This window comes from Lagopus muta, chromosome 1 (assembly GCF_023343835.1).
Source record: "Lagopus muta isolate bLagMut1 chromosome 1, bLagMut1 primary, whole genome shotgun sequence".
NCBI lineage: Eukaryota > Metazoa > Chordata > Aves > Galliformes > Phasianidae > Lagopus > Lagopus muta.
In genome coordinates this window covers 44,624,154-44,638,924 of record NC_064433.1, presented here as the reverse complement: position 1 = coordinate 44,638,924, position 14,771 = coordinate 44,624,154, and the positions used below count along the sequence as shown (strand labels likewise).

Below are 14,771 nucleotides of genomic sequence, written 5' to 3'. Positions count from 1 at the left end.
CGCCCCGTGCGCGCCAATCGCGGGGCGGGGTGGTGCCGGAGCCGCTGCGGCGCCGTCCCAAGATGGCGGAGTACGTGCAGGTGATGAAGCGGGCCTTGAAGCACCTCGGCGGCCACGGCGGCGTCCGCGGCGCCATCTTGCAGCTGCTCAGGTAACAGGGAGCGCGGCGCGGCGCGCTTGGAGCGAGCAGCGGGCGGCTCCCGGCTCTCGCCTCGCCCCCCCTCCCCGTCCCGTGGGGTCACCTTGGCGGCCGCTCCGGGCCCTGGTGGCTGTGCCCGGAGAGCAGAGCTCAGCGCTGCCCCTCAGCTCTTCTGTTATGGGCTGTGCAAACCGAGGGACCGCAGCCGCTCCTCACACGCCTTGCCTTCACACCGTTCACCATTTCTGTAGCCCTCCTTTGGGTGCTCTCTAGTAGCTTTATGATCATTTTGTACTGTAGTGCCCACACATAGTGCTTGAGGTGAGGCTGCAGAATAGAACAGGACAGTCTTTAACATCAGTACACCAAAAATCAAATTATTCTGGCTTTGTGTGCCTGGAGACGTTTTCCTCGGTCGGGGCTCACTGAAATTGGCTGAGAAACGTCCTTTGGAGGTTCTAAATGCCTCTTAGTGTTTGGTGTCGGTGCTCAGGGCACTAATGCCAGGACAAAGCATAACAACCCTTACGAGGAGGGGAAGGAAAGAAGGAAGGGAGAGCAGTGATGGAACATCCCTTCTTTTCCTGAGGTTAGTTGCTTAGGCTTAAATAATGTGGGAGTCTGAGTGCTTCTTTAAGTGATAAGTGAACTCCAGCCAAGGAAGCATGGGTGTACATGTGTTCTGTCACTTGGCACTGGATGGAGAGTGCCCAGAGCACTGCAGGCAGCTGAAACTTTACATGATCCTGCCTAAGGTGAATGTCAATGAAGAGGGGGAAAAAAATATGAAGATCTAGGTGGGGGAAAACACTTTAAAACATGTCAGTGGAATGCAAGTCATAGGTGTGCCTGTGGTACTCACTTCACATGATATTTAAGGTTTATGAACTTCTGAACAGCCCCCCAAGGCCTGTCTGTATGACTTCAGTGTCCTGTCAGTGGGGCACACAGTGAAGACGAGCTGCTGTCAGTTGCAGGAATTGGTGATTACGTTTTGCACTTCTTAAGTCTGAGTAGTTTGGGGTTCCTTTGTTTGTTTTGCTTTAGATACACGTGTTTGAGTTTTAATTACAGATTTTTGCTAACCTCTAAAAAAAACTGATATTGCAATTTCACTCTGAGACAAAGGTAATCAAAGCTGTTCTGGGAATTCACAGGGTCAACGAATTGAAGACTGGTACACTGGTAGGAGTTGACAAATACGGAAACAAGTACTATGAAGACAAAAGAAACTTCTTTGGTACGTGTGCTGATGTGACCACCTCCTGAGTGGCAGCCCAGCTCTACTGCTGGTGAATTAGGATTTATTGCCTGCCCATCTTCCTTGCTCTTTGCTTGTGCGAGAGCACTAAGTTCGCTAATGTAAGACTGCAGTGACAATAAAAGTGCAGAAAACTCAAAAAGAACCAAATCCTGGTCTGCTTCCTAGTCATAGCTGTACTTATCTTGCAGTGATGGCCCATAATAGCAGATATTTTTAGGCAAAATAGTTTTCCTTATGTTTTCATGCGTTTTCTACTTTATGTGAAACTAATTTCTTAAGTTTATACAGTGTTTCTGTTCATTTAATCAAGGTCGACACAGATGGGTCATATATACTAGTGAAATGAATGGCAAAAATACATTTTGGGAAGTTGATGGAAGTATGGTGCCCCCTGAATGGTAAGACATTTGACTTAGTAACTTGAATACATTGTGTAATTGCATGTATGTGTTCTTCTATTACAAAGCTGAAGATAAAAAATAATACATCAGTTTTTGGCGATAAGTTTTCTTGGAGACAGCATGATAAAAAGGCTTCAGACTGCTTAGTTTTCATTTCAGGTTAGAAAGGTTTTTGCTGGATGCTTAAGTTGCAGAAGAAGGGTACCATTTGACACAATGTTCCCATAGATACAGAAGTTCTTCCTTGATTAGGCTGCACACTGGTTAATGAGAGAGAGGAGAAAGCTGATAGAGAATCTACAGTGCTGCTCAGTGTGTCCAGGAGTGCTCTGTGCAGGCACAAGTGCCTGTTCTTGTAGCTTCTCTCCTTTTCAAAGCCCCATTCTTTTCTTGGAAAGAGGTGTTCAGTATTCAGAATTGTTGGAACAGCCACAGGATCACGGGATGGGCAGGTTATGCTTTAGGCTCTGGGAAGCACCACAACCCAGATTTTTGATTTGTGCGTACTCCAGCAAAAAAAAAACCCAAAAAAACAACAATGCAGCTTTCAGACACTGCAGCTGAAATGTAAAATGTTGTATATATGTGCAGATGTATGGAATAGGTTAAAAATTATGTGGGCATGGGAGACAGAGTGACGTGGTTCTTATTAGAACACCTGAGCAGTGCGTGGGTAGGCTGTCTAGGCAGTCAGTTTTGCTTCAAACTCCCCCCGTCTTCAAATTATGTTTAATGCAGTTAATGCTTTCTCTTTCATCTCTAGTATGAGTTTTGTGGCATTGGTTTTTAGAAGTGACATTAATATCTGAAATCTCCATGACCAGCATGTTTATGCCAGTGCAGAGCTGGTCCTTATTGACTGCATAATAACTGTTGTTTGATTCCACTTTTTATCCTTTTCACTATAAGGCTGTGCCTGTTTCCAATATTATCATTTCTTTGAGGCAGTGTTTTCCTTCTTTGCTCGTGCTTATGTGTCACTAGCTGTGTCCTTGCAATATTCCACAAAGTTTATTTCTGAGTATCAGTCATGTTTCTAGGTAGAACGGCGTGTTTACATCACATAAAGCAGCGAGGTGAAAAGCTTTCTTGTTACTGTGTAAAAAATGCACTGGAAGAAGCAGTAGGCTCGTCGTTATTATCAGCACTGATTGGTGCAATGAGACGTGAAAGGTTACACATGCACAGAAAGCGTCAGGAGATGTAGCTGTGCAGTATTCTTCTGGGGTTTTTTGCTCTTGTTATGTTTTGTTTTTTTAATTGGAGCATAGGTCTGATGGGGAGCAGCTGAGGGAACTGGGATTGTTCACTCAAGCAAGCTCTATGTTTCTGGCTGTTGAGTACACCATGCATCTTAAAGGATAACTCTGTGGGCAGCTGCGTGCATTCAGGATTGTGGAATGCTGTGGACTGTTGAGATGCAGTCAGGTGAACCTTGCATTTCATGCATGATGAATTGGGGAAAAACACTTCGGCATATTGGAGAATTCTGAAAACAATTGGCTGGGAAAAAAATGAAGTAGGAATTAATGTTGTCAGCATTAGCTGTCTGCCAGGTATTGGCAAGAAGGGAAAAGCAGGAAGGAAGAATGCCTCATGCAGTAATACAGCACAGCACCATTTTTGCAGTTTTCAGATTCTGAAATAATTGGTGTGATGTCTTTTGACAGTGGATGTGCTGGAATCACAGCATGAAGGAATCAAGAGCTGCTTTGGCAGATGTGTGCTATGCAGGGAATTGGGGCTGCAGCTGTTTTAACAAATTGCCCTAGTGGAATATGTTGCCTTCTGGTTTGTTGTGATTTACATGATCTTATTTAACCTCGTTACTCAGGGATTTCTTAGCATCAGAATCAAGGTGATGGTATCTACTTTGTTGGAGACACGTTTGATTTCTTTAAATCCTTTTGACACTTGTGGAATGATTGGTACTAACCTGTGCAGCATTGCAGGCTGTACGAGTGCTAACTTCATAACATGAAATTTCAAATGTAAGTTAATTTTCATAATTAACACTGTTTACGTTAGCTGATCAGGCAGCCAGAAAAGGGAGGAATGTAGCATCTCAGACTTAAGTGCCAGCATACCCCGAAATGGAAAGGAATATATTTTTCCTCTTTTTCTTTTTTCCACTCTTTTTCAAGTCTGCCTGTGAGAATAAGAGTTTAATCAGGAAGGAGAGGAGGGAGGGAATTTCCATCCATTTAGCAGCTTCACAATAAACTTGTGTTTCATAACTATATTAAATGCTGGTGTAGTGTTTTCAGGTCAGTGGCATTCTGTCACATTACTGTACAGTTTATCTGGCAGAAGCTTGCATGAGAAATCGGTTCTCTCCCATGGGTACACAAGGGAGATGTTTCTTGTCCCTTTTTCCTTCTGTTCCCATCCATAGACCTGGAAGGATGAATGAAGGCTGCCTTTAGTAAGAATACAAAAAACACTCTGGTTACACTAAGTCAAAGTTAAATCTCTGCTTTTGTACTTAAAGTACTTGGGACAGCACTGAAATGCCCTCTGACTGTAGCACACCCCTTCATCTTTCTTGTTGCAGCATGGTTGGCTCGTTTGGGAAAAAATAAGTGGATTTTAGGAAGTTGGCAGATAGCCTGAGCTTACATAGCCAGTGACTGAACCTTGCAGATGGACATAGAGCTAGTAGCTCAGGAGTTTGTGCTGCACCAGTTCCTGTTTGACAGTTCATACAACATCTGATTGGCTCTAGTCCTTTGTAGCTTCAGTTTGAAATCACTCCGCTTTTAAATGTTTGTCTAAGAATGGGGAGAGCGTCCCACGTGGTCTTGAGTGCACTTGAAGGTATTTTAAGGTGTCTCCTGTCTCCAAAGCAGAACTTTGGAGGCTTTACCTGCCTCAGTATTGGTAGTGCTGCTCTGTGTCTCAGGAAACTGCTTCAGCCTCTTTCAAGCTGCTGCTCTCCTCATTTTCTATGCTTTGTATAAGCCGTCTGCTCCTTTTCAGGTTCTAAGTCATTACTTGCTTTTGAATCCTATTTTTTCATGCATGGATTTATAGGCAGAGTTTGTACAGAAATCTGGCCATCTGCAAGATGTCAAATCTCTTTATTTCTGCTGTTCAGTCTAATGCATGAAGAGCTTTTCTTGAGCATCTGGGAGTAGAGTCTGAGACACCGAGGCTTCAAAGGACTCTTTGAGGGATGCTGTCAAGGGGAAAATCTTTCCAAAGCGAAATTTTCAGTTTTTGTATGTTTTAAATGGGGAGGAGACCACAAATGTTGTAAATATCTTCTGGAGAAAATTCTTTCAGCGCCTGTGGTGAGCAATTTTATTTCTACTTTCAGTGAGAAAATATGACTGAATGGGGCTTTTTTTGCTGGTCCATTGAAACTTGAGCTCAGTTTTGAATTGATGTTGTGCCAGAAAGTCCTGAAAGCAAACAGAGCATTTCTCCAAAATACTGTGTTTTGGAAAACTTCATGGACTTAGTCTTAGAGTGACTGCAAAGCTATCCAGTCTGAAATGGAGAATAAAACTATTCTGTCTTCTGAGTTACATGAGTAAATAAACTCAATATTATAATAATTTCACATTTCAGGAAGTGAGAGTGCACACACTTGTATTGGAAGAGAGATGTTGTGTAAGCTTGAATTGTAGTCAATTTTAATTGAGCTTTAAAGCATTTCTTGTGCTCCATCTGCTCCAGCTTTTTTGTCAGGGCTTTTGTAACTGCATTTTTAGCCAAGAAAACACTTGTTTTCCCTCTGGATGTGTATTGCTTTCCAGGGGGGCAGGAGACATGGGAGGGTGGTGGGGTATGGTGACAATTGCATTGCATTTTGTAAGCAATGGGATGCTGGGTTATTGAGTGTAAGCGTATGACCCCACTTCTCCAAACTCACCTTTTTTTGAAGCAAGGTGCTATGGGATCTCCTTCTTCCAGACAGAAATCTGCTGACTTTTTATGTGGTGTGATAGGGGAGGATGAGGGGGAACAGTTTTAAACTGAGAAAGGGGAGATTTAGGTTAGATGTTAGGAGGAAACTATTTACTCAGAGGGTGGTGAGGCTCTGACACAGGCTGCATAGATAGGTTGTGGATGCCTCATCTCTGGAGGCATTCAAGGCCAGGTTGGACGAAGCTCTGGGCTCCTGTCTAATGTGTGGCAGCCCTGCCCATGAATGGGAGTTGGAGCTCAGTGATCTATGAGATCCTGTCCAGCCTAAGCCATTCTGTGATTCTATATTTTTAAGTGATTTTTTTTTTTTTTAAACTAAAGTAATATCCAAGGCTTTGATTTCTTTTTCTTTCTAAACGAATACCTAGAATCTACTCAACTGAAAAAATATCCAACCTTCTGTCAGTCAGACACGTGCGTCTCTCATACTACTTTTATTGAGGTTTTGTATTGCTGTATCAGTGCAGTCTGCAGGAGTTGTTGCTAAAGGATGAAGATGTAATTTTCAGGCTTTCTAATAACAACTAGTATCAGAGAACTTCATATTTTTAGGTGAATTCTTTGACAAAAGCTGATAAGCAGAAGCCTGTTTTAATCCCATCTCAGTAAAAGCATCCCTAAGCTTGCAAAAAGCCTCACTTCTGTCTCATTACATGTACTTCATGCTGCATGCACAGTTAACTGGCTTATAACAAAAATGATTCAGCTTTGAAATTTGCTTTGGGCACTGAAATAGAAATGGGATATAATCAATTCAGTTTATCCCCACTGAAGTGTTTCTGTGAATTATTATGGAAGATGCTTTCCTTGAACATTAGTGTTATTTGCAGGGGAGGTAGAGTTGACATGTAGTTCATAGGTAAAAGGTAATGACTATACTCACTTGTTAATTGCTCCATTACTGACTGGTATTAATCACTTTTTTGTGGAGCCAGTAAACATTTATGTGATTGCTTAGGTGAACTTAAATCATTATCCCATATCCCAAGTGGCAGCTTCACAAAGACTTTGGAGGTGGCTATTGAAATATCATTATGCAGCACAATTTTCTGGTGATTAAAAGCAAACAGAAAAAAACCACAAATTTTTTTGGTGCCATTTTTACCACCTGACTTCTTGCTCATTATAGGTCATGTAATACCCCTTACTATGCCTTAACAATGTGGTGTTTTTTTTTTCCTCTTAAGGCATCGCTGGCTTCACTCCATGACGGATGACCCTCCAACTACTCATCCTCCAGTTGCTCGTAAATTTATCTGGGAGAACCATAAGTTCAACCAGAGTGGTACTCCTGGGCAGTACGTCCCTTACTCTACTACACGCAAGAAGATACAGGAGTGGGTCCCACCTACAACAGCTAGCAAATAACAGGCAAAACAACAGCAAAAAGTGATTTGCCTCCACTTTGGCCTTCAGTGCAAACTGTATTTTCACTAATTTTATTTAAAGTAAAAGCTTCCTCTGACTGCTGTAGTTTTGTTTATTGAGCTGGGGGGAAAACCAAGTGAGAAAACACTGGGAAGAAGTAGAGGGCAGAATACACAGCAAGTCTTCTGCTAGATACTCAGCTTTTTGTCATTTTGTTAGTGGCTTTTGTGTTTACATAAGCCACCCTCACTTGTTTTAGCATGGTAATCATTCCATGGCAGTTACTTCTTGCAGTTGTACCATTCAAAAGAATACAGTGCCACTCTGACAGTGGCAGCACACCCACACGCTGCACATGGCCTTCATTCAGTGCTGTGAAACAGTCCCAGCGTTTCTGTTAGTAGAAAGTAGCCCTTATTGAGCTCTCCTAACCTAATTTAAAAGGATGTTGTTTAACCTGTGTTAAGGTAACAAAAGCACAGAGCACCACTGAAAAGCAAATTGTGGAATAATGAGCAGCAGGTGTGGGAATCTGACCTTTTCATCTTAGCAGATGCACTGACCTTAAAAACCTGAAGAGATTTCCCTGAGCTGTTGAAGAGCCCCACTGCCTACCTGCCTCTGTGCTTGCCCTACAGGCACAAACCGGGGTAGAGCAATTGACTCTTGCTAGCCTCAACTTTTTTAATGTGTTTTTACCTAATTTCATGCCTCTTCCTTTGTTGCATGGGTTTTTTGGACTGCAGCTTGAACATGTTTCAGCACGGAGTTTTATGCAGGTTTGTGTGTGGCAGCACCCCAGAGAAAGGAAAATGGCTCTTCCTCCTGCCCCATGGAGCTGAAGTGAGCCTAGGTTTTGAGAGCTGGAAAATACTGTCAGTCCCATCTCTGGAGAGCAAACCCAAACTCACTCATCCTTCTGTAAGCTGCAGGGACTGCATTTGCTGGACTTCAAAACTGGAATTGCACTGGTAGTACCTATAACACTGCCTCCTGTGGTAGGTTGCAGAAGATGTGTACAGGAGATTAAGTGAGCATGTGAAGGAACACCTGCAGTCTTTCACAGGGCTCTCTGCAAACACTCTGCTATTCAGCTCGGTGTATCTGCAACGTCCTTCATTTGTGGAAGTTCACCTTTGCTGATAACATCTGCCTCAGTAGATGGAGGATGCTCAATTGTTTTCTGATCTAAATGACACTTCAAATGCCAAGCCAGCTGAGTGCTGCAGCAGATGGTGTCTTCAACCAAGTGCAACTGAAGCAATAACGGGAATATTCTCCTAAATATGACTTTAAAAGGAGCAACTATCAGACACGTAAACCATGTCCCATTAAGAAGACAGCTCCCTCCTTCAGTTGCAGTGCAGTGCTGAAGCCTGCTTTTATTTTAAAGTTGTGTTTTTGGGAGTACCTTTGCACATCCCTGTGGTCCTGGCTGGCCCTTCCTGCAACAGAGCACTGCTTCCACAGAATCATAGAATGGCCAGGGTTGGAAGGGACCTCAAGGATTATGAATCTCCAACATCCCTACCACATGCAGGGCCACCAACCTCCACATTTCATACTAGACCAGGCTGCCCAGGGCCACATCCAGTCTGGCCTTGAACACCTCCAGGATGGGGCATCCACAACCTCTCTGGGCAGCCTGTTCCAGCACCTCACCACTCACAGTAAAGAACTCCCCCCTGACATCCAACCTAAATGTTCTCTCCCTCGACTTAAAACCATTTTCCCTTGTGGCTGCCTGGATTGCACCTTCTGCCCTGTCTCCAGCCTGGAGAAGAATGGCTGAGACCAGACAGGCCTTTAAGCAGTGCCACGTGCACCTCTTGTATGCCATATCCAAGGCCCACTGAGCTGACTGGAGCTGTACAGCAGGACACCAGCCCTGTCCCCTCCATACAGGTGACTGCTAGCAGAGTTCAGCATGGCCCTGGTAGTCCAACAGGCCGGGTTAGCACAGTGTTACCATTTCAAGAGGACTCCATCAATGGCATCCATTGGCACCGTGCCTCTCCCTGGGCCTGGCCATTTCTGCTGTGGTTTCACATCTCTTGCACCCGTACAACATCGTTGCTCAGAGTGGAAGATTTTGCAGATGCTCAGGAATGTTACTTGACCATATGTGATGAACACAAAGGGCAGACCCAAAGCAGTGTTTTGAGAAAAGGGCAGTGCTTCTTTTAGTTTACATATAAAGTAATTACCTACAGGATTTTTAATTTTGTTTTTTTAATAAATGCTTTGAGACCTACATTTATAATTTCTTTTAAGCATTTTACTTAGATGTTGTGATTCAGGATTTTTCTCCTATTAAATATCAGCAGACTGAAAAACAATTAGAACATGAGTGCATGTGTGCTAAGCAGCAACTGCACACACCATGTGCATAGGTATATTTGAACTAGGAATAATGAATGTTAAATTTAGCATAGAGACTGTAGTTAGTAGCAAATTTGTATTACAAAGTTTCCAACAAACAATGTTGAACTTTCATCATCAGATTATGAAGATTTACATCGGATTATGAAGTAAAATGTTTGTCACTGAAATCAGGAATCACTTCATTTAGATCAGTTTATCCTGCACTACAAAAAAGGCAGAAGACATTGGTACTGCAACCAAAGATTTTTCTTTGTGCTCATAGGTGTGTTTCTGAAATCCAGAGGTTTTTGGAATTGTTTCAATTATGTAGGATTAGGCAGCAAACTAAAATGCTAGGAGTCGATCTTACACCTTATGTAAATTACTCACAAGCCACCACACTAAGTGCTTGGTGTCATTTAATCTCTGCTATAACAGCAACGGATACAGAAGCTGTGTAAATAATCTGTATTGCTGTTAGCATCGCTTCAGCAAACTGCCACTCAAGAGACTTCTGCTTTACACTGATTTATATTCCTGGAATATTATGCCTATTTGTTTCTCTTTTTCTATGGGGTAATTTATTTCCGCCCCTCTAATGGACTACTTCATTTTAACCTGCAATTTATCTTTTAAATATTAGTTTTAGATTAAGTGCTTGTAGAGCCGTTCTATTTCCTTCGTTGCCTGAAGGATTTTCAGTTGATGGAACAGCGATCCATCAGAACACAGCCTGTACGTAACAGATGCAGTCTCATGTGGTTGAGCATTCAGACACAGGCCTATTAATAGTTTGTTTTTTGAGGGTAACCATCCATGAAAATTCAATGAGGCAAAACCAAATTCAGCAATATCTGTCCGTGTGGCATTTCCCTCCTGCCTTGCAGCAAAGCAGTGTCCAGAGAAAGCAAGCAAACCCTAATGGGTTTTAATTTGAGGCAGCTGTTAAAAAGGAAAAGAGGATTTGTTTACTCTGGGTATTCTGGAGTTCATGGGGCCGCTTAGCTTTATTGTTTGGAAAGGAAAGGGACAGGTTTTCGGAGCACGGTCCTCGGTTACAAGCCATGTGCCCACAGAGCCATAAGACCACTGCTGGCACAAGCAAGAAGTTTCTGTCATTTGGCACCTCTTCCCTTCAGCACCTCCTGCCTGACCTCTGCGGCTCCCTGGGCCCAGCCAAGGCACTGGGCAAGGTGAGACGGGACCTCTCAGCCTCTGCTGAGGGAGGTCACCTCCACCTCTGAGTGGTCCTCGTTGGTGCAGGTCTGGGTAAGGCGCTGAATCCCAGCAGCACTGGCAGTCTTCTGGATATGTCAGAGCTTAATATCCATGTGTCTGTGCCCAGAGAGCCCATTAATAATGTGAATCTTTTCAGAAAAATGATTCTGTAAATAGGAACAAAAGTCAACAAGTGACTTTTGCTATCTCCCATATCACAGGTGAAAAGATGGCAGGTGTCCCAGGAAGCTGCCGAACATGGAAGAGTCATTCTGGTCTCCAGAAATCTGCTGGAGTCTGCCCAGGCAGGCAGAACAAGGCATCCTTAGTTCAAGAATTTGCTATTTGCTCAGAATGAAAGTGTTACTACTCTTGTTTTTATTATAAAAACAAACAAACAAACAAAACACCCAGAGCTATTAGATTGAAATCTATCTGGCTTTCCTGCAGTTCTTACTCTTTAACTTGCATTCCCCCCCCCACCCCCCCACACACACCCCCTCCACTCCCCCCACCCCCCAGCAGGATCTGGTTTCATTCTTGCTTATGAGCAGTTCCAATTTGGGGCTCTCCAGCCTGCAGTGCTGTTGCTGTAGAACTAGCAGGGAGGATTAACTTGTGCTTTCTCAGCTTCAGATGATCTCTGAGGGACTTCAAATGATTGCTGATGGATATTTTCTGATGGCTTTTTCTTCTTCCAAAAAACAATGCCTTACCATCTGTTGGTTTTAAAGCCTAAAGATTTGGCCATTAAAGTTTACACTTTGAAAAAACAGCAGCAGAGGCAAACGCATCCTGGCAGAATCACTTCAAACACTGCAAGAAACCATGCTTAACACAATTCTTAGTCAATCTCGTGGTCGGTAGCAAGAAGCAATTTGTGCCGAATTAATTTCTGCACTCTTGAGCTCTGTGCTGTCCTGCGTGTCACACTCTGCACTGGGAGCCTTTGGATCTGCCATGGGTGCCTGCCCCATGCACAGTGCTGCCCTGTACCATCTTTGTGCTGCCCACTGCTGCAGGAACTTATGGCTGTTTGCCTCTCTGACAAGAAAAACCCAGGCACAGAGATGAAGCCCAAGTGCAAACAAGCAAGTAAAGGTTGTACAATGCACAACACAGCACACATCGTGCAGCTGAAGCCTCTCCACAGCCACAGAGGGCTGTCAGTGCCTCTGTCACCCACCTGTGCTACAGGCCATTGGAAACTTGTATCCAAACGTTGACACTGAAACAGCCACCTCTCTGTCACAGCCAAGTACAGACCAGATCCTCCAAATCCAAGCTGAGAGCACAATTAGTTACCTACAAAAGCAAAGTGGTGAGCAGTAATTAATCTGTGCTGTAGCAGCTGTCAAATTATGTTGGGTATGCTTCTGTTTCTTCTAAAACCTGAGTGGAATTGTCTCTGTGTAGCTCCTGTTAGCAGGGATTGTAATTGCTGTTGGTACTGAGCAACAGGAAAACACAAGCGAAGGCTGACAGCGTGTCAGCTCAAGCCTGATGGCGGCAGGGAGACCTCTGCCCATTTATCTGATGCTGTGTTGGGCAAAATGATGCTCAGCTAGTCATTCCCTCATGTCACAGTGCATAATTATACAGTATAATTGACTTCATGCACTGCAATTAACAAAACAGCATCTTGATACTGAAATACATCAAGGAAACAAACAACTTTTATCACCTACCATATGCTGCCTAGCATCAGATGCTTAAAAGCTGCTTGAAGATTCGCTGTGGTGCATTCAAATTCATATGGGTCAGTCAGAGAGGATGGCGTTTTGCGGGCGCCTGGACAATATAACTCCTGAGCAGCTTGCCTATACTAACAGGGAACAGTAAGTCAATGGGTACCACCATCCTGCTCTGCTTTCTGCTTTTCCTCTGTGCCTCCATTAAAAAAAAACCAACACTCTCCCAGGAGAGAGACTGACATCCTAAGCAGAGATTTATAAATACACACATACCTTTATACACACAAATGTTATGTAAGGGAATATTTGTGCTTATCACCCGAGCTGCTTGAACCTCCAATTTCTTTTAGTAGCTATACATTTCATCCATGGAGGACCTGCTTCCACCTCCAATACTGCCTGCAGCTCCCACTTCTCTCCATGCACTCCCTGAATGCTGTGCTGCAGTGGGTCAAGAGAGCTGAAGCCTGGGGGAAGTGTGTTTTACCCCTACATTGCAGTGAAATTGCAAAGAGCACTGAAAAGCTCTTCACTTGCTGTGCTGGATTGTTCAAAGCACAGCTGAGAGCACTGCAGCTTTCACCTCTGGGACCTGGGAGCCACCTCTGCACCAGAGCACAGCTTCTCCCCAGCTCTATAGTGATGACTGCAGCAGGCAGTGGGAGGTTGGGAGCACACATGTATTTTGTACCTGTAATCACCTCTGTGTGCTGCCTTACATCCAATCTCCTTTCACCCACAGCTTAGGTCCCGTGCCACCCCTTGCTTCCCACATCAGGCTCTGCTCTCCCATCTCATGGCATGAGCTTTCTCACTTCCTGTCTAATTCTGCAGGTTTCTCCTTCACTGTGTTATAATACTGCGCTCATCACCCATGGAACTGAGTGCTCTCTGCAATTGCTTCAATCCAGTTTCCCCTCTAAAGCTGGCCTCTCATTTTCTTTTTTGAAACAACCTCTCAGGGAGGTTGAATGGTAACTTATCACTACAGAGGAACTGAGCAGAAGATGTGAGGTTTCCACTTTGTCCTGCTAGTTCATCATTCATAACCATGTATGCATGGTTCTTTTGTGACCCACAGCAACTGGAAAGATTTCACCTTCTTCCCTTAATCAGATGGACACCCATGAATTGAGCAAAATAAGCTAATAAGCACTTCAAAACAGAAAGTTTTGTTTTTTTTTTTAAACAAAGTGTTTGAGTATTCAGCATCTCATCCTGGAGATTACTAGCTTGCATTATATCTCTCAGGGTTGTATGAACCATCTTAGATTTGGCTAAAGCACATCTTCTTGTGAAGCATCTCGGCTGACTCTGACGACGGATCTATACTTGGTCATGATCTGTAATGACCAGTTGCCTGCACTGTTACAGAGCTAATTTCTAATTTAATTAGCTTGTCTGCAGCTTTCAGCTGCTGGATCCTCTTGTGCTTCTCTGCAAAATGAGATGCCCAGCATTTTCTGACTGGGAAAGCACACGTATGCTGTAATGGAGTCACCTCTCACTTCTCTAGCTGACCAGACAGAGCCAGAACTGTAGATCTATCACCGAAAAGCACTTTCCTTATGTCATTTTTGAGGTTCTCTACACTCGTCAGTTTTTCATCAGACTTTTCAGAATGAGGATTATCTATCCTACCAAGCCTGCACACAGTGTAAAAATGGATTGTAAAAATGGTCTTTCTCCTCCTGATTGCTTTATTCCATCATGTGTGGCAAGAGATCAACAACATTTAACCTTCTTCTTTTTTCTTTCTGCCTTTTTCTGCAGGCAAATAAAGGTCCTTGTGAGCTGTGTTCCACCAAAACCCACTGCATCTCTCCCCAGGTCGCTGCTTGCTGCCATTTTGTAGCATAGCCTGCACTTTCTGTAGGAGCACGTTGACTTCTGACTCTTCACACTGGTCTTCACTCAGGATCCAGCTTAGAGTGTCCCAGACAGAGCTACCGCATGGCCCATAAGAAACTTGTCCCTTTGGCACTGACTCTCCCCCTTTACAATTTCACTTTGAACTCCGTTGGTTTGTCCGCTTGCTTCCCAGCTGGGAAGCAGAAAATGTGTCCCAAAAGCTGTGGGTAAACAGGTCCCATCTGAGAGACTTTGCTGGGGTTTGGCAGCTCTCATGCCAGGGTTCCTCCAGCTCCAGTGCTGGGCACCGCTCACTCTGTGCCCCAGATCTACCTTTTGTGCCTTCCATTCCTCCTCACCACTGTGCTGTGGGGTGCCACTCCAGCTCTGTTCTCAGGCACAGCTGGGTTAAGAGCTGCTGCAATGCTTGTTAGCAGACCCTGAGAGCAAGGACAGGCTGGAACATATCCTTATGAGAGAATAGCCAAATACAAAATGTATTCATGCAAGCTGCTGAACTAACCAGTTCTTAAACCTCT

General features: G+C 44.0%; 1 protein-coding gene across 1 annotated transcript; it reads left to right on the top strand.

Moving 5' to 3' along the window:
* Positions 1-7,202, top strand: NDUFA12 (NADH:ubiquinone oxidoreductase subunit A12). Its single transcript, XM_048944081.1, has 4 exons — positions 1-151; positions 1,297-1,379; positions 1,714-1,801; positions 6,925-7,202. The coding sequence occupies exons 1-4, from the start codon at positions 63-65 to the stop codon at positions 7,103-7,105; spliced, it is 441 nt and encodes a 146-aa protein (XP_048800038.1). The 5' UTR covers positions 1-62; the 3' UTR covers positions 7,106-7,202.
* The last annotated feature ends 7,569 nt before the right edge of the window (positions 7,203-14,771 follow it).